The sequence below is a fragment of the Echinococcus granulosus genome (assembly GCF_000524195.1).
Source record: "Echinococcus granulosus chromosome Unknown EG_S00062, whole genome shotgun sequence".
Classification (NCBI taxonomy): Eukaryota; Metazoa; Platyhelminthes; class Cestoda; order Cyclophyllidea; family Taeniidae; genus Echinococcus; species Echinococcus granulosus.
This window is the reverse complement of record NW_020170442.1, coordinates 21075-41526: the sequence shown is the minus strand read 5'-3', so window position 1 is coordinate 41526 and position 20452 is coordinate 21075. Positions and strand designations below refer to the sequence as shown.

Genomic DNA, 20452 nt, shown 5'->3' with positions numbered 1-20452 from the left:
TGCAACGTTATACTGTGCTCCCCCAATACCTCGACTCATCGATTTCGTTGCCGTTCGAGCTTTGTGAGTGAGTACTGAAAGCAAGAATATTCACTAATAATCCTCGTTTTAAGAATACAGCTTTTGTGCTGAATGTAGATGCATATTTTAAAGCCACAATGCACCACTTAGGTCGCCTAAATCACAAGGCGTAATTGCTGCCCTGCGTCAACTCTGTAATGCAGGCAGACGCCACATGGCACCGTGATAGAAAAAAGGATGTCGAACACGTGTATTATGGTGATTGATGCTTTGTAAACATTGATCAAGTAAACATCTCCTTTCACTCCTCGCATAAGCAGTTACACTGAATCTGTGTTTAACACATAACACACTGAAGGTGTTCAAAGTATCCTTTCAAAAATGTGGTCGCCCTGAGCATTTTCATATGTGCATACATAAGGAAAAATAATTTTTGTAACAAATAATTATTTTATTCAATTAAACACGAGAAAAAGTTTCGGATCCTAATTCGCAGGCAGTTTAGAGGCGCTGACACCAAAATACAGAAAAAGGCGCCTAGGGGAACTCTTAAATATAAATCTGATTGTACGATACTGTGCCCATAGTATAATGTAATACTTATGTTGTTTTAATAGACATATCAGGGCGGAGGCAATCTGGAAATACGAATCTGGTGACAGGATCGTCCTTTCCCGTGCCTAGCGATTGCGGTTCCCCCCTTTCTTAAACGTTGTACTTTCTCTCACACTCTTTTCTTCTTTAGTAAATATTATTTAAATTGAATCAACCGGGCCCTTCTAAGAACAGTAGGAAAAGGGGAGTGGGGACCGGTGAGCCTCACCCCACAATAAATCACCATATTCAGCACTAAAGACTGTGCTCCAGGCCTCCTTCCAGTGATATTATTCACGAATAAGACATGTAAAGCCGAGAACATCAGCAATTTCCTGAGAGTATTTTTTTTCGTTTACTGCGAGTCATCCACACGAGTGACGACAGTCAGGTGCTTGTTTAAACGACTATTTATGTCTACATAAATTATTTACAAAATTGCCAGTTAAATCGTTCGGCTGTAATCGCCAATCAGGAACTCGCAAATGCGTTCACACACGCATGCATGCACTCATACACACAAAAATGCCACTCCAAATGCTAAGCCTTCATTGGTGGAGGCGTTTTCGATTCTGGTTGGCTCAGTGTTGACAGCCGATGTGGTGGCAGCACATCGTTCGCAAACACCACGTACTTTTGCCGCTGTGACGATGGCGGGGTTGTCTGGTGGCGGGGATGTGGATGATCTCCAATGCGATATGGAACCGAGGGCGTATAACACAGTCATCCTCACCAGCTTTCTAATTTGGGCTTTCATTCATCACGTGGCCTCGCCATTGATCTTCAATCGCAATGTCGCTTATCGTGCACTGAACAAATATAAACGAATGGAGTGGGACTCGAGGTGAACACGCAATTGTCTGTTATTCTTTCAAATGAATTCCAATGTGCTATTTGTTGTAGTTGTGCATCGTTAGACTTAGTACCATGTACCCAGTCATGTCTGACAGTTGAGTGCACATGTCTTAAGAGACCCGCAGTTAGCATCTGCAGACATTATTCCCAATTATTTTTAAAAAATGGCTTAATGCATAAAAACTAGTCATATTATGCATTAATAGGAAGGCCAATAATAGGAAGACAAAAGTTATGATAACCTACAGTGGTTCAGAGGGTCTGAATCAGCCTTTAGCTAGGAACTAAACCTCCACATGAAGGTTGAGAAGTTTTAGGAGTTTTTTGCTCATATTCATAATGAAACTGTGGAGTCTAAAGGAGAAAGATGTATTAACCTTAGCATCTCTCTCACTACAGGGTCTCATTTTTCCGTTTGTAAGAACGTGGAATATTAATGTGGGCTTTTCATGCTCAAGCAGCGTTAAGAATGAGACATGTAGCTTATTGCCCACTTTTTCACAAAAATTCTCATTGTTCGTTGTTGGTCACCACCTACTGTTGCTTTATGACTTTACGTGAATTGTCTCTCTTATCTTTTTCATTGTAACAAACCTGGGGATGAATGCCTTCATGCAATGTCAACGCTCAAATAATTTAGCGTATTGCTTTTGAATAAGTGTTTCGGTATATTCCCTGCTACTTTAAAATCCGATGACCGTCGTTCATCATTGCAGACTTACTTGGATGCCGTATTTCGGCTCTTAAGTTGAAATCACGGTCAGACAGTCTCGAACCCTTTGAACAAAGTGGTACGCTCGTGTACCTTGGTTTACTGCATGCACCCCCCACGACCAGCAAATTCAACTAGTTGCGCAGCCCACTTAAGCTTTCACATGTAATGAAGCAATGTACTTTTTTGCTGTTGCTTCTAGAGTGGTCTCAACTCTACACGCCACCAGTGTCAGCATCTTATGCGTCGTCGCCTTGATGAAGGAAAGCCAACTTTGGGAGGATCCATTTTTGTGAGTACTTTGTCTCTGCCCCTATTTTTATTTTTATCTTTTAACTGCATTCAACCGGACCAACGCTTTTTGAAACCCCACAGCATCTTTGCTTTTTCTATAAATAAACTGCGTAATGTTCTCACGTAAGTCATGAATTGACGCTCAGTAGCTGTTAACCAATACTATTCTCGAATTGGAGTAAACAGAATTATGGAATATTCCTAAGAAAATGAATTATCTCAATAGTCTGATTTGTAGTCTGACGTCCTCTGTATTTGTTCAGTTCCCGATTAATGTTTATGCATTTGTTTGTGGAATCGAGTTTACGCTGAGTGCTTCTTCAGGTGATTTTATTAAAATTGCTGACTTCAAAATGGTTTTAAACAGCAAAATGCTCAAATTAACAACGGCAATCGATGCCAAATAATAGTTGGCACCACTGAAGAATGGGATAGCGTTAGGAATTAGATGCCCATCTTAAAGTCGACAATTCAACAAACTTCATGCGATTGTTTTCGATTTCACTATAATACTCCAAAAGGGCAAATTCGATACCCCGAAAGACGTGTTTACAGGAGGCTACGTCGCTTACCTTAAGCGCCAAAAATTGACTGGTGTACGACTTGTAAAGGTGAGTGTGAAGTCTTCCTTTAAATTCCCTCCCTCAATTTAGGCTGAAGAAGAAATAACTTATCACCTTCCAAAGATGTAATATTCTCAGCTATTCAACAAGTTTTTTGTCCTTTCAGGCTAATAATAGTGCCTCAAAACAGTAGAAAAAGTCAGCGTTTTTAGGAACTGTGGGTTTTTTAATCAATTCTCCTGGTTATTATTTCCAGATTCACTTTTATGGGGTAGTGTTGACTGGTCAGCAGTCTTTGACACCGAGAGCGGATGTGAGTGGTAGGGGGGGATTGTTTGTGATAACGGACGCCATCAGCACATGGCCACTTCACTATCAGCTAAGGACGTTGGCACTGAAAGCATCATCCAAGCCAATGACCCTCCTTGGTATAAATTTGTTTATTAACATTCTCAAAACAGTAACAATCTATGCTATGAGTGCAGCCTGAATTATTTCACTTTACACCACCTTCTTACCCACGACATCTTATTTCAGTGCTCAAGGGCGGATCGGTCTCACTGCCTTGTGCATTTCCATTGGTTACTTCTTATGCGGTAAGTTGTTTCTTTTCCCTGCACTGTTGCTGTGGCTCCCATTCTGAGGTCTCCTTAAAAATGAAATTCTGGCATCTAGCCTTAAAGCGTACATTTGTGTCTTCCACATCACACCTCATTCGATGCCGTCTCATTGGTGGGTTTTCTGGCAAAAATGATTAGAACAATTCAGGCATATCAGACACCAGTTTTGACACAGAGGTAGATGCATCAGTATGAACCGTCTTTTACAACAGTGCTCTTGTTAAATTAAAAGGCATATTATAGTTATCCTTTTAGGGTCCTGGACAAGAAAGCTAATATTTCACCAAGTTTTAAGATTTTTTGGGTCTAGTGCCAGCTGTATAGATTAACGCAGGTATTGAGACGTAATTTGTCTGCACATGTTTTATCGTTGAACGTATATGCAGTCAAGTGAGCTACCACTATTTTAGCTCTAACCTTAAGTCGAAGCACCCTACTACCAGTTAAATATCCAGGCTTATCAACGAGTACGTGATCACACAATCCACTCCGGAACATTGTACTGTTAATATGCGGTTTCAGAAATCACTAGTGGTGGATCAAACCAAAGCCAAACATTCGTCCTTAGCTTAACTACCATAACCAGTTTGTTCATTGATGTTTATTCAAGGCAAATCGTGGTTCACTGCATGGGTGGCAGAATCTTGAGAGTAGCCGGGGCATGGCAGTGAGGTCACTGCATCCCCTTTTTACATTTAATTGCTCAAGCCTAAGTGCCTTTGCTTCGGTAAGGCAGACCAAATGTTTGCTGTGAGTGGTCCTGCTCATGATGAAAAGGTGCTCCCAGTTAAGAGAAAATAAATTTCACGGCGACGGTTAGTTGGTGGTCACGAACGCTGCTGATCTACATCACACTGCATTTCCCAGCACGTCCCACTTCATCCCTTCGACTGAGTGGCTCTGAGCTCGCACCTCTCGTTAGGCGGCCGCCAAACTTTTAGTCAACTATGTGTCGCCGTGACATTTGTTTTGCCAGTTGGTGTCAGTGACTTAAGGTCGCTTTTACAACTCTAAAGTATCACGGTCTTGGGACTTGTGACTGGAGTGCATTCTACCAGAGGTGCTCTTATTTAAGAAAATGAATCTAGACAAGTTTGTGTTTTTTGGAAAAAACTAAGAATTTATGAGCCATTTACCGAAACATAATTATTCCCCAAATAACCTTGTAGATTTAATTTCAATGCCAATCTACTATGACCGAAAAAATCAGCTTATATTCACCGTTCATCATTCTGTTGCGACGATATCGTTCTACCTCATTTTGGTAAGTCGCTTTCGGTCTATCCACCCATTCATCCGAATCTTCTCGAGAATGGTAGTTTTTCACCGAAGTTATTAAAATAATGTTTTTTTCTACAGATTTATAGGGTGGGGTTGTTCTTTGGCGTTTACCGCCTCACAACTGAGCTTTCAACTCCCTTTACGAACCAACGGTAAGATGTTTATTATCTGCCCTTAGTGCATGGAATGAACTGTGGGACTGTGTCAAATGACCAGTGGTTAAGTATTTTCTCTTAAAAATTGTCAGCGAATTCGTGTGAGTTCGCTTGTTAAATAGAGGGTTTAACTTGGAACAGATTTTTGGGCTGTATGGTTTCACCAATAAGGTAATGCGTTCACTCACCCTTACTGTACTAGACGGTGCTCTGTGCACTATGGTGAATCTCTTCTGAGGTGGTTTGATGTGGTTTCAATATACATCTGATTAGAATGTGTGGATGCACGCACGTGAACTTAATCACCCCACAAAATTCAAAGGAATCACGACTGCCATTTGATGGCTTTGAAATTACTGTCATGTTATCGCTTTTATAAGTGGTTGAGCATACACACGATCTTAGCGGTGTTACTTGGGTTCATATTACTAGTTTCTTACTAAACCTAAACCTTTTTTAGCGTGGCTTTCGTTCGCGTGCTGATTGAAGCTTGCGTTCTATTTGTGTACAGGTGGTTTTATCGTAAGGTTGGCTACACTCTAGACCGGCGTCGTGTCGCCATCGTGTCTCTGATCTTCTCGATTTTCTTTGCAATCACACGCAACTTCATGATTGTTCCCTACTGGTTGTTTGTGTACTCGATCTGCGGCACACCGAAACACATGGCTGCTAGAGAGCAGTTACCCGGTCTGGATTTGCCCTGGTTCGTCTGCTCTCTTACACTGGACGCCCTAAATATCTACTGGGCGCTGACGGTGTACCCCATTGGCTACAAGTCCGCCTACATGCTTTACAAGGCGGACTGGCGTACTGACTTCCATCGAGCGCGCGATCGCATTCGTGGCCGCTTCCTGAGCGCCCGACGTCGCGCCATGAATACCGAGCTGATCACTTCGTTGCGACGCAGCACTTCGTTCAATCTCATTCAACGGGCCTGGGAGGAGTGGTCGCTGTTTCCAGAAGACTTCAGTGAGACTGAGCTTTTCACTATGTCCGTGTCGGAGCGTTCTTCACCACTTCGACGCTACTCAGATAGCGACGACAGCAACAGTAATAAGGAGAGTAACTCCATTAACGCCGAATATTTGGACTTGTTAAGCGATGGAACCAGCAATGAAATGTCACTGACTTTTAGGAGGAAACAAAGCTTTCCTAAATCTTCAAATTAATGGCGGCATTTTTTACACCACAGCGCTCCTCATCATTATCCTAGATTGTGTATTCGGGTCTCATTCGCCTTATACTATTTTGTTTATTGCAAATAAAAGGAAATTAGCTCAGTGTATGGGGTTTTGGGAAACTTGCTTGTTCTAGGCATAGGGGAGGGGAAGAACCGCGGTCGGTTGATTTGCGATTGGGTGCAGGCGGACATCAAGTCCTTTGGTCTATCCGGCACAGAAGAGCTACAATGCACGCAAAGCAGTGCATTTGAAACGGCAATTTCTATATGTTAGTTGTTTAACTTTGGTCTTAATGAAGGAATTTTTTGGGTCTCCTCATTTAAACTTTCGGGCTATACCAGTAACCAGTCATCTACTCGAGTTCTATCCAGGTAGTAGAGAGGTGGGGGAGGTACCTTTAGTTCACTTTCCGCTGTCCGTATACAGGCACGGTAGGCAACTCCGCAATAGAACTTCTCGAGATGGCTCATGGCTAGTTTCGCTGCCATTGTTAATAGCCTTTTTGCAGACCACATGAATGGGGACGTTGTCGGAAATGGACGTCATTCTCCGCCTTCCTATTAAGGGTCAGCACCGATTTTCCCACCCGCTCCGCTAAGGTTTGTCACCCAGCAGTAGAAGTAAGGATAAATACCCTTTAAGATCGGGTTGGCTTTCCGTCGCCACCAATGCAGCATCCCGAGACTTCCCTGAAGACGAAAGAATACATAATATTCGGGGAGGACTTATGCATTCGACGTAAAGTAGGGCTGGGGCTACTGGCATGGCTCAAAGGTCAGCCTACTCAGCGAAGACCCTTTACTAAAACCGAGAATTGAACAAAAAATGCACTATATACACAAATATATATGTACATGCTGTCCGTATATTATGTTTTCTATCATCTTTGGGGAAGTCTTGGGGGGTTATATTAAAAATATTTTGGGCCGCTGGGGTTGGAAAGGACTGCTACAAAATGCAGCCAAAGGCAATAAAATTAAGGTCATTCCCAGCAAACCAACTTTGTGAATAAAGAGACTGACTTATGCGCTTAGCAGGAGCGAAGTCAGGAAATATGGGTAAATCATGAACGCTATTATTGGTGAAACTAACTAGGCAGCATAACCATGCTATTACTCAGGATTTGACATGACTGTAGCTTAAGTACTTAATTTTGCCGTTCAACCAATGAATAACATCCATTTCATAATAAAACTTTCCGGAAAAAAATCATGGGTGAAGCATAACATCAAAACACCTTTATCACGGCTCACAGTGCAACAAAATCCTTTTCAATATAAAGTGTTAAGAGCTTTTACTGGTTTTAAGGTCATTTTAGTGGGGTATAAATTTTGACGATTTTAATAAGCTAGATTGTGGGCGCGGCTAGTGATCTTCTGCACACAGTAGTATGCTTATATCTTCTCTGGTGAAGTCGGCTTCTTCGTTCGGTCTACTTGCGGAGCTTTTTCTTGTTATATTTTTTGTTGATTGTTCTATCTTTTCCGTTGGCATATGTGAGAACCTGAAACTAACTACGGGTTCACTGTATTACCCCAATTTTCAAATTTATCGCTTCCTTACATTTTTTCTTGTTAATACGAACGTCCTTTTATTTGTATTTGACGCTACAGGATTCCTTGTGTTTGATTTACTGCTACAACGGCGGTGGAATTTTGTGGAAAAGATGAAGTTTTTGCTAATTACTACATGGTTTCCCGGGCTTATGTGTCTGATATATTATTACATCAAATTTGCTTGCTCTAGAACGGAGGCAGATCTCTTTTTTACGGGCGTTCATGGATCCAGCTCCTTTGCTGCTGCAGTAACTGTTGTTTCTAGACAGTTGATGCATGATGTTTCCTCAAACGCGAAGTTGCAACCACTCTATCGTCATGGTTCTTTGTTTTACCTTGTTCTAATTGCATCACTGCAGCTCTTTAATGCTATTCCGTCCATCACTTTTCTGTATTCGTTTTTTGGCCTTCTGTACGGGTGGACATACTTGAGGTTCTTCCAGAAACATACCGATGGCAAGCGGGGTGATTTTCGAAGCAGCTTCTCTTTTGTGAGGTAAGTTGTTGCGGAATCCTCATATTGATCTCAGACTTAGTTAATACATTTATGGGGTCAACCATGGTAGGATAAGTAAGAGTGGATTCTTTTCTGGAAATTGGCACATTACTGTGGTTATTTTATGTGATGATGTTAGTTATAAGAATAATAACTGCTTAATTTCGCCATTGTATTGTAAGTTGCAAATCGCTAATAATTCTCAAAAGTTGCAATTTATTGGTGAGTTGCCCTTTTGTTCTAGTTTATTCCCTCGCTTTTTTCAACCGACCATCGCTATCCCGGTGAACTTCTTTTATGCACTTTTCGTCGCGTTCAAGCTCTGCCCAAAAATAGAGCAACAATATGAAATTCTCTCAGCATCTTCTTTTTCAAGGGATGTTCCCACCGTTTCCTACAGTGATAATGAACGCTACAAGTGAGCCTTGCTATTGATATGGGTATTTTGGAATGCTTTGCACATCACGCCTTTAATGGCAAACTCCTCACTAAAATATCTAACCGAATATTTGTATACTTTGTGCCTCTTTGGAAGTCACACTAAATCGTATTTTCGACAATAATTCGCCCCTCACCTATGGTCGGCAGCGTGCCGTTAATTTGAGCCAGATTTTTTATTGATGACTATTGTTTGCAGTAGATTAGTAACATTGCCTCGAAAATCTTAACAGAAATTAAGGTAGCTTTGATCATAAGTTAATTTCAAGCAGCCTGCAATCAAGTAATTTGCCTTGTGCTACAACCATTTGTAAATAGCCTAATGTGATTCCTTTGTCAGTTATCTGTTTTTTTCTCAACTCTTTTGGCTACCGGTCAAGTTCTGATAGTTCTCCGTTCGAAGTTTGTATAGTGGACTTAATCATAGTGACGCACCCTTCGTATTTAAGAAAATCCGTACAGAAATGTTGTAATGGATATGTGCCTTATTTTCTGGTGAGGGTGGTAGCATGGCTCTGTTGAAAATTTTTTGAGTCGATTGAGACATCTTTTTTAAAACATACTTTTAGAAATTAGGCCTATTGCAATGCACAGGGATTTTTGTGTCTATGTTCGTGAACGACAGGGAGTTAGTCTCTGTGCTTCTTGTCTAGGGCATTTTGAGAGACTATTTATTAGCCATGTAAATTCTGCACACCATTGCACTGCTCTTTGATCTCATTAATGTCAAAACATGTTTATAATCCTAAAGATAAGTGTTCTTGGTTACTTATGAATAATGATGGAAGAATAATAATTATTTGATCATTTAGACAGCTGAAAGTAAAGGTAAGAAGTACGCGCCTCTGCATCCCACGATTAATTTGCTAAAAATGACATTGAATGATCTGTCCGCTACACATTCGCGGAAGCTAGGTTGCAGGGAATCACGAAAGTTAATTGCTCCATGCTCCAAGCATTGTTTACGGTTTCATACATTCGTAGCCACACAGGAGCTGTTTAATGAAATTCGTTATAATTGCATTAATACAGATCGTATGTAAGTTTAATTAGTGATGAAGTAGTTTTTTTGCTAACCATTATTGCCGAAAGTGAAGTAAACATGAGACATGATACTTTTATTTCCGAATCTGCGGTCATTTGTGCTGCTTTACAGGCGGATGGCTCTGCAGGACCTAAACGCACGACTTGGAAAGAAGCAGGAGCCACTGGAGGAGTGGCCGACCCTCTTCGATGAGGAGGGTGGTGGCTCACGCCCTCCCAATCCTGCAGCAGCTCCGCCACACGTACCACTGACAGCCCCCGACCGCATGGAGACGAAGGCAGTCCAACAATCGACTGACTCCATCTCCAAAGTCTAGCCCCCCTCTGTTTGGTTTCTTCTGTTCTTGCTCCTCCTTTCCCGGAGTGTGGCTGTGACTTGGTGAATCTCTCTTCTCACGCTTTTTTGCTCCCCTCCTCATCCATCGCCTCCAACATACACTACTTTTACATTCTTCATGTATTAATGCCATGTGTTTATGAAAATAAGGCGGGCCTTTTTGTTAGTTAGGAGGGAGACTGCAAGAGATATTGAACCAGCAACAAACATGGCTATCGCCAGTTTAAAAGGAGTGCAAAAGGGTGTACGACAACAGCGGCATACATTTGAGGCATTAACGCGTTGCCTAGACACTGGCAGGCGAGCTACTTGGGGCACATAGTGTTGCTCCAGTAATCGTAGGATGATGGGGGTCGGACATCACATTGCCCTATTCCCCAGTGAAATCCCTTGGAAAACTAGGTTAAACATCCCAGAAACGGGTCGTATGTTAACGTTTCGAGGGATTCCGTAGTGCTTACTATTAGACTGAGGGCGCGCGGTGCGTGGATCTGCTCCAGGGCTCGATGCAGTTCCAGTGGGACGACTAAGCGTAAATTGTGGTAGAAAAGGTCGTGAACGTCGCTACAAAAACAATTATTCTTTGACCACGAAAGGTGGAAGCTGAGTTGTACAGTCAAAATAATTGCAAAAGTTATGTGTACGTAGATTAGTACAGCGCTATGTGTGTGATCGATGGGTTATATGGTTAGGGGGGATTTTTACAAGAGGATCCTTAAAAGTCCAAATTTTTGGTTGACGAAAAGGAATCACTACGTTTTCCTTTGCCCCCGACGCCTGATCGTTTGTTGCTGCTTGGTGAGAAGTAGCTGTTGGAGTTGTTAAAAAAGGACTCTTTACTCTGCTGAGATCGAGGATCTGTCACGTGAAAGACCTTTCTATTTGAACCTACAGAGGCTAAAATAATGATGTAAAATTGAATCAGTGACTGAAAGAAGTGCGCAGTGTATAAGAATGGGTGCACACTAAAACAATTAGCACTGCAAGATCAAATGTTCAGTGATCAAATGAATAGAATGAATTGGGTGCTTCTAATCACTTAAACCACCTTCCGATTCTCTGTTACGTACATTTCGTGAATAAAGCAGGAAATAGGGGATTTTATGAATACCAGCACATGAGATCGATCACGCCCAGTTGCCTACCTTACAGCCACTCCAATGAATGACTTGTCAATGTGCACATTTCCTATCGCAATGTATACTAAGCCATTAGCAAGAGCAGTAGCAAGGAAACAAACAGCTATATCAGAAAATTACACAGATTGGGACAATGAATTGTCGCCGGAGATTTTGAAGGACTTCACGTAAAATGATTTTCAATCCTATGCTGTAAAGTTGCATAAATCTGAATGCCAAATCAGATGAGAAGACACTACGAAAAAGCCAAAATTTATGTCGGAGAAGAATTGACCCCGCGGTAAAAAGTTATTTTATGCATGAAGTGAGTAAGTTACTTCAGCATGCAGACCACTCAATATCACTGGCCTCGCATGCAATACAACAGTAGTAAAGTGCAAGCAAATGAATCGGGATATGTAAACGTGGCGAAAAGAAAACAGGAGACAACAGACGTGATGCACGAAACAGACTATCTCTTCCACCGTCAGAACCGGAGGCCGATAGGAAGAGGGACGAATAGGAGGAGCATGAAACACTGCGTGAGGAAAGGGGAGGAGAGGAAAACGTTTGTCTTTTTCCCGAGACTACAAAATTTGGCGCGTCTAAAAAAATTCGAAGAATCATAAAGTCAAGTGGAATTGATGCCAGTCGATCGGATATGTTGCGAACATGTTAAACAAAAGTGTGTTGATAACTTAAGTGGAGTAAAATGATCAAAAGGGAACATTCGTGAAATTTCGGTTATTAAACTCCTCCTTCCTAAACGAAAAAAAATGTGCTGATACTAAAATACTCATAAAATAGACATGAGAACACCCTTAGAAAACGCATTCAAACTAAACATTTAAGGGAGATTTAGACAATTTACACATAATGGATCAAAGAACAGATCACGTTTCAGCACTTATTTATATACAGGATCAGAAAACGATGGAAATGATAAAAGACTAGCTCAGCTCTTGAGGAAGAACATTTTTTGATAATTCTGTTCCACTATTTAATGCTCAGAAGCTATCACTAAAATAACACATAAATTTAGTATAATTAGTCGACGCGGAAAATGTTGGTCCAGACTAGGTATTGCATAGGAGGCCTTGCATTACTAACCACAACCCTTCCCAATGAAACGACAGTGAAGATGCGTGTGTGCAAAGGTAGTAAAGTATTACCAGCGTCCAGCAGAAGTTGTTCTTTTCGCTTATTAGCAAAGTATTTAGTGTGATTCTGCGAACGGCTGGCAAGTTTGGCGTAGAGGCGTGCCTCCTCCTCAACCTCGGGGTTGTGCAGCCCTGCACTGGAGAGAGGAGCAGCTACGCGGAGACCGGCTGTGCCACGACCGATGACTCCGCGACTAATCGGAAGGACAAGATCCTCAGAAGCGACGTCTACCGAGGGCGGAAGGACTGTACGCTCAATTGTGAGGGCGGGAAGGACCCACTCGTTCGAGTCTTCATCGAAACTGAATTGTTTAAAGTAGGTGTGACTTAAAATGTTTTACTGGATAATCTAAGAAAACTAATACAAAGTGAAGTGTAGTGAATTTCCTTAATGCTTCTCGTTTGCCCAAATATATAATCAACATGAAAACAATGTAAGCAGTTACAAGATTGGTGTTAACAAAGTACGTGAACGACTCTTCATGTGCACAGCAAAGCAAACATTCTTATACAATTCAAGGAATAGGGGGAGGATTCTTATGTTAAATAAGTTTATCTGAACTGCCGAGGATATGGATACTTCGGGGAATCTATTTTCAGAATCATTTTATATAATACGATTGGAAGCTTTAAGCAATGGAAATTGTACCAAAATTTATCCTTTTGAGAACACGTGACAAGAAAACCGTGTAGGGTGATTCGATCCAGAAGAAAAGGTGTTTTGAAGAAACAAAATGCTTAAAAATTTTCAACACTAAACAAACGCATTTGATTTTCCTGAAGTGAAAAATATTGGATCCATAAAGTTCATTTGAATACGGAAGACTACCCAAGTTGAGTCAAGTTGTTGGAAGAAAAGCAATCTTGCGATAAAAAGTATAGTGTGAATGAACAAAGATTTCATAGATAAAAGGAACTCGTTCGAGGATCAAAACTAATAAGATTTAAGAACATCCCAATGTTATTAATGGACAGATAGCTCACCAAGCTTGTTTCTTAATTTTTTCAAGGTTGGCATAATTACTATCCCTGCGCATACAGGGCTGGACTTTGTCCAGAATGGCCTGCAGCAAGCCAATTTGCCGGTTTTGTTTGCGGATAGACTCGAGGTAGTCTTCACGATCTAGCTCGAATTCACGCTGCAGATCTTTAATCTCAGTCTCAAGGGAACTGGTCTGCAAATCAAGGATGAACAGGCGTAACAATCAATTGACGCTTTTTGGACTGCTTCAGGTTTTGCAACTTCTAAAATCAGAAAACGCTATACAGATGAAAGTCGTAGGATCGTTAAAATAACTAGCATATTTGTGAAAACGATGGTTGATAAGACATAGCAAACCAATTTTTTCTACTAGATTAAACAGAATACAACTTTAAATACATACAAACAATTAAAGATCATCCTCTGATATTCAAGAAAGTAGGGAAGTTACTAAAAGGAAGCAAATAAATTTTTGGATTACTAAAGTAAAGTTGCACTGTAAAAGGGGAACTGCAATGGCCACAGATACAGACTTTTTGTTTTTCGCGTTGAAGAAGTCTGCATTTGTGTCTCAGTTCATCCTGAATGCTGGCGTAGATGCCGAGCATGATGCCGTCATCGTCGGCAGCGTTATCGAGGTTGGCGTTGGCCTCAGCTAGGAGGCGGCGGCGCTCCTCAGCATGGCGACGGCGACGCGAGCGGCGTTCGCGCACCTCTACGTTGTTTGCCTCTTCCCCCCCAACCATGTCTGCCTCCAGTAGGTGCAGTCTGTCACCGTTGCAGCCGCAGGGACAAAAATACAATAAGCTCAGCTGCATCCATCACTATTTAGACGAGCCAACATAGTTGTGGAAACAAAGGTGAAACGTTGAGAACATGAATAGGTACAGATCATCATGACAGAAAACGCTGACGACTACTGTAATTTCACAAATAAAGCGAATTCTACAACTCTGAAGCACAAATATGGGAAGGATGAGAGAATTCTAAAAACGCCTTATTCGTGTGAGTCTACAACACTCAAAGTACATGCATGGATACAAACTTTCTAATTATACTGAATCCAGACATTAAATCATGAATACACATACACATAATATGCAAAAGTTGGATTCAAAGTTAGTTTATTCCTCCATAATAGGGACCAATTTTGGTCAGCAATAACTACGTAGAATGAAGAGTATGCAAAATCACGTTGAAAAAGTCAGCAAAAGAGGGTTCGAAAACTCAGGTCCCCCTTTCATTTGTGATAACTTTGACGATTGCAAAAAAACCAACATAGTCACAGAATATAGCAGCTACAGGCGGTAATGACTCTTCTACAAGTGACTGCGCTAAAATAATCCACCCATAAAAGCGTTTATGTGGGTTGGAAATTAAAAAATCCCTTTTCTTTAGAATGGCATCAATACATCAAAATACTCAGTAGAGATCGCGTTCTCCGGAAAATGCAATTAAAAAGGATTCAAAGGAGAGTTTTCACAACATACGGCGAATTCTCTTCCATCAACGAATTAAAAAGCCTCCGCAAGGATTAACATAAATTAAATAGATGCAAGATTTGCGAGCCTTTTGCCTAAATGGAGAAGCAATACGCTCAAAGCATACGTGATGCACGAGAAATAAAAGTATTGATGCGGACGCATTTGCAAGACTACTGAAGCTCTCAATTTCGACTCTATCTATCCTGGTACTTTTATAGGGCCATTATTCATTATTATTACCTTCGAAGTAGCTCCTCCTTAGTGAGTTTGTCGTATTCACGAGAGATGCCGTCGAGAGGAGTTGTGATACCGAGGAGGGACGTGGTAGAAAGGTGGATAGCGAACTGCGGATGACGCTCTATCTCCACTCTTTCCGCCTCCGCTTCCTCTGCTTCCTCTGCCTCTGTTGCAGATGCCGCCATAGCTACTGGCAAGCGGTAAGTCCTCGAGGTCAGCCCACCGTCGCGCGCCGCTCCTGGGGCCAAAGGTGACCACAGAGTCTCTACATCATCCTCTGAAAGGTGCCAAAACAAATGCGTACCATCACGTATTTATGCGAGCGTCTAGTGGACAGTAGAAAAACACCAAACGACAATAAAGCTGTGTGCTATGCATTAAAGGTAGTAAAGGCACTCACAAAGTAAAGGTGCAACAGAATTAGTTTAATGCCTTGAAATGCACAAATAAGTTACTCCAAAGGAGCTAATAAGGTGTTATTTTGAAAGTGAGCAAAAGGCAGAAGAAGAAATACAGCATAAGGAAGCTAGACAACAGAATAGGAAGTATAATAAGGCATAAAGTTAAAAATCTTATTAAGAGACAATAAAACTAAGCACAATGAAATGCTCATTATTGATTAGCACAATATTCTGATACTAAACGAATTGTTTAAAGGAGAAGAGCGAAGTAAAATTTTGTGAACTGTAAAATATTTTTTGCCGAAGTAAAAATAGAATGGCCACCACGAATAGTAATTAAGCTGTCCTTTGCGGTAGGACCTCAATCCAGAAAGATAACATAAATATTGCTGCAATGCCTATAGCAATGATTTCCATTCCATTCAAAAAGCCCGGAATTCGTATGCGGGCATTGAAAAACAAAGTCGAATTGTCATTTCTTGATGAAGGATGTATGAACATAATCATGCCATAAGAGGATGAAGGGAACCAACGCTGAACGAGAAAGAAAGGGGGGGCAAACCTGACGAGTGCTTAGAGAAAGATGAAAGTTTGTCAAGCCGCAGCGTTGGGAGCCCCTTGGTCTCTGAGGCACGAAAATCAGGTAACGACAGTGGAGCTACGGCTGTGCGTCCACTATTTATTGACCCTGTTTTGGAGCAGACTTTCAAACCAAACTTCAAGCACAAAAAAGAGAGAGGGGATGGGTGTCTACGAGAAGAGTCCCACTTACCGTTACTCTGGGTGGTGTAGGTCCTATACTTCTCCTCCAGCCGTCGAAGATTCGTGTCATAGAGTTCTTTAAGCTTTGCGACCTCGTCCTGCAGTTTCGCTGCATTAGCAGCCTCTGCTACATACAGAACCTCCTTATCCCGCAACCGCCTCTCATAATCCTTAAAAGGGACAAAAAGGCGTGGTCAATCTAGCGATTTCAGTCTGTTTCATATTAAAACAGTAAAGATAAAAGTGTTACACTAATCATGCAAAGTGTCAGTTCTGGCCACAATGTAGCAATACTCCCTATTATTAAACGGGACCGTGTGATGGACGAGAAAAGAGCAAAAAGAATAGACCTACCTCTTCAATTTTTCGTTTTTCCTTCAAGAACTCTTCAAGCTCCAGAGTGGAAGGACGAGTAACTTCCACCTTAACAGATTTGCCAGAAAATTGATTAGGAGATATCTTTCCTTCTAGCATAGCCTTGAGCCGAGCAATTTCTTCCTGGTATTGACGCAAAAGCGCATCTTTAGGGTCCTCATTGATGACTGGTTTGTTCTTGATATTTTTGGCACGATTCGCATAGCGCAGGGTGCTTAACGTTTCGTCGTAATTATTATCTGCTGGCGAGAGACACGCAATCATCAGGGTCTTTGTATTGCCTCCCAATGAATCCTAAAATACACAACGAATTTACAAACGTTCGCCTCAACTGGCAAAAAAAAAGATACTGCGGTTTGGAGTCATTTTGTGGTTGCAAGCTGACAGTTTTTTTCATAATCAACTTATGAGAAGGCCAGTGAGTTGTACTGTAGGTTAAGTTAGAAGGAGGACAAACCTGAAGAAGCCGTGTCAGCTTGCTGTCCCGGTAAGGTACATGTCTCGAATTTGCGTCAACTAGGGCTGAAATGACGTTTCCGAGGGCAGAGAGGCTGAGATTGATTTTGGTGGCCTCCTTCAGTCGATCACCAGTGGCACCCGTCTTGGACTGCCTTTCCGAACCAGCTAAATCGACAAGGTTAAGTTTCCCCGCCCTCAAGTGCTCTGCACTGGTTGCTTTGTCCAAGGTTACCATCTCAAGGTAGATAGTAAATATGGAATGTGACCGACTACTGTCTGCATTCATTAAAGTGGCACCCACATGACGATTCTTCCAACCTTGCTCCATTATAATCTTAAGTTATACAAAGAGTACCAACTTATATGAAATGCATGTGCACATTAAATGATTGTAAAAATTAGAACAATAGCTTACTTTACAATCCTCGACGCATTTTACTTTGTGCATAGATAAACCAGTTACAAATATGCCCTTTTCTGGATGCTCCTTTAGTTCGCATTTAATTTTTGTTTCCTTTCCAAGCAGATCGCGCAATTCTTCGTTGTAAATTTCCAAAAACGAGGCACGCACCAAATATCTCAAGCCGGAACTGGCAGCCGTTGTCTCAAATATGTGTTCAAATGATCTAAAGTAAAATAACAAAAGAGGAGTAATTCTGAGCACAGTGAATAACAAATTCGCAGGCGCAAATTTAGCAAATGGAGGATTTTAAATTGAGACAATCACTGGAATAGGGACTTCAATAATTATTTAAAACAGTCACCAAAATATAAAGCGAAATATCAACTGCAATCCATCAAAAGGCCTTCAATAAGATGGTGACAAAATGCCAAATTACAAAGACATTTAATACACATGAAACAAACTAAGTTAAAACTATGCCAATGTGATCTCTACACAAACAAATAAAACAAAAGGACCAAATTAGAGTACCTTGATATGATTCCTTTGTTTACACAGTTATCCGATTCGCCTTGCATCGTAAAGGTTTTACCACAGCCTGTTTGCCCATATGCAAATATTGTCCCATTATAACCTTCTGTGACACCCTCAACCAAGGGGTAAACAATATCTGCATATATTTGTTCGGTTGTTGATGCTGTGCCAAAGGCTCCATCGAAGAAGAATATTTTGGGTGGGTCTTTTAACCGTAAAGGATTAGAAATTGAGCACTGCCCACGGTTGGAATCAATGTCTACGACCTCCTTGCAGTCCAATGCCTTTTCTCTGTTATTTAGCGGCCTACACCGAACGATAACCTTTACAGACTCGACCACCATTCGAAAGCTAACAATTTCTTTTTAACATCCTATGATTTGAACACAAAATCAGGAACCTGTGCAGTACCATGGATCACCCACCCCAAACATAATCAAAATCACAGGCAAGGCTTGAAAATTATATTTCAGGATAGTTGTTTTTGCTACTTATACTGCGGAACAGAGTAAGCAGTCATACGAAGCGCAAATCTGACTAGTTTAATTTTTTTTTACTTTTAATGTCATATATTATAACCAATGAAATTAAAGAACCATTTATGTTCAAATTTTTTACAACTGTTATTCAAAAAAGTGCATATGTATATGTTTAGGGTATTGATGCTTAATGATTGAGTTAAACATGATTATCTCTGGACCATCTATCAAAACTCAAAAGTACGAGCACAAAAAATTTTATGAGTTACTTAATGCATAGATTTTCATCAAGTCATCGTTAAGTTGCTTAAAGTCGGTAAACCCAAAAAAACTAAAACAAAAATGGTACTCGAGATATTTCTGCTTTCTTGAATTATAAATTGGGTACAATAAATGAACCGAAGACCCTCACTGTTTATTTTGTAAGATGCCCTTCTTTAGGACTAATATATTCATTTTCGTTTTAAGAATTTACCAGGCACAAATGATTTTATCAGGTGGGTTTTGAAACATGCGCTTCTGTGTTTTTATCTTAACTTCCTATATGCCTACAAGTCCCACGATAGATGCATTTTGGTAAAAAGTAGGCTCATCTAAGCTGTCTGTGGAGAAGTTATCGCGTATCTACGTAATAAGTATCTTCACATAGGTGTCGTAGAAAGCTCAGCAATTAGCTTTTTCAAATGGTTCTGGTTTTAAATATTCTGTTAGACGTCTTTGCTCTTTAATTGTTGAGCAGATAATTTTTGGCTGATCCTGTGTACGCAGAAATATTTCGGACTTTTGGCAAGAATATATGTTGTAAAATCAAATTGATTAACTTCTGCTGACTTATAATCACACTACTACATACTAACATAAACACTCTTTTACAAATTGGGTATCTGATAGAGGCATGGCTCCCCAAGATTTCTCTGAAGCTGAAAGAAGCCATAATGTAGAGTCCTGAGACTTCCCTGAAGACGAAAGAAGACACAATACTCGGGTAGAATATATATTCAGCACAGCGAATGCGTCTGGGCTATTGGCATGGCCCGAAAAGCTAGCCCACCCAGCAAAGTGCGGGAGGGTTAATTCAAAGTACAAAAGTGGCGCCTCAACAGTACCGGGGGGACAAACCACCATCGTATTACAATAATGTTCGTGTGAAATATATGTGGACTAACAGAAGGGGTTTGGGGATACTGGTATGGACCGGAGTTCTGGCCACCTAACAAAGGTACACTGACGGAGTCCTAAGTAGCTCATTACTAAAACCGAGATTTAAATATACAAATAAAGCTTTGCAATCGGTTTAAAATAAGTGAGGTTAGTTAAAACCCGTCGAATTACCACAAGTGATAATTTACATTAATCACAGCTGGCAGAAAAAGGGAATGCCTGCCTTACTTATACAGTAGAACTGGTGCATATGCCTCAAATCCATTTGAATACTTCATGCAGTGAGCACCACACGAATTATTTCATCCTCGAAAAGATAATTCTTTTGGACAGATCTATACATGAGTAACACAGCCCCTGGTCATTTTATAAGGCCGGTAACCACACCTTATTGTTCATTTGTTTTAACTCCAAACGCAGTTAATAAATTAAATGTTTCAAACGATTTTATAGTAAACCCCCGTTTTATCAATAAAATTGTGGAATTTTATGCATGCTTTCATGACAGCTTTTACGCCATTGTGATGTGCCTTCTCTATCGGAATAGATGGACCTAGTTGATAAAAAATGGAATAAAACTTTACGATTAACCCAACATTAGTCTTCTCATATATCTGCCTTCGCCCTAATTGTCCTATACCTGGCCACTTTTTGACGAGGAACTGATCAATACAGGTGTAAGTTCCATCCCGTGTGTGAAGTATGTGAATATCTAATCGTGGATAAATATTCCGAATTCCGGGTGAGTAA

The 20452-nt window shown here is 40.9% G+C and overlaps 2 protein-coding genes across 2 annotated transcripts; one reads left to right on the top strand and one right to left on the bottom strand. All coding sequences in view use genetic code 11, as the record gives it.

Moving 5' to 3' along the window:
* Positions 1 to 1265: 1265 nt before the first annotated feature.
* Positions 1266 to 10127, top strand: EGR_06689 (Transmembrane protein; the record flags this gene model as incomplete). Its single annotated transcript, XM_024495938.1, has 9 exons — positions 1266 to 1459; positions 2385 to 2474; positions 3577 to 3635; positions 4829 to 4923; positions 5019 to 5092; positions 5607 to 6215; positions 7666 to 8328; positions 8573 to 8746; positions 9923 to 10127. The coding sequence occupies 9 exons, from the start codon at positions 1266 to 1268 to the stop codon at positions 10125 to 10127; spliced, it is 2163 nt and encodes a 720-aa protein (XP_024349598.1).
* A 735-nt stretch (positions 10128 to 10862) lies between these two features.
* EGR_06688 (Kinesin-like protein KIF17) lies at positions 10863 to 18406 on the bottom strand (the record flags this gene model as incomplete). Its single annotated transcript, XM_024495937.1, has 10 exons — positions 10863 to 11035; positions 12438 to 12727; positions 13410 to 13600; positions 13941 to 14175; positions 15132 to 15405; positions 16302 to 16461; positions 16646 to 16960; positions 17124 to 17459; positions 17541 to 17751; positions 18060 to 18406. 10 exons carry the CDS (start codon positions 18404 to 18406, stop codon positions 10863 to 10865), a joined length of 2532 nt encoding a protein of 843 aa, XP_024349597.1.
* Between the last annotated feature and the right edge of the window lie 2046 nt (positions 18407 to 20452).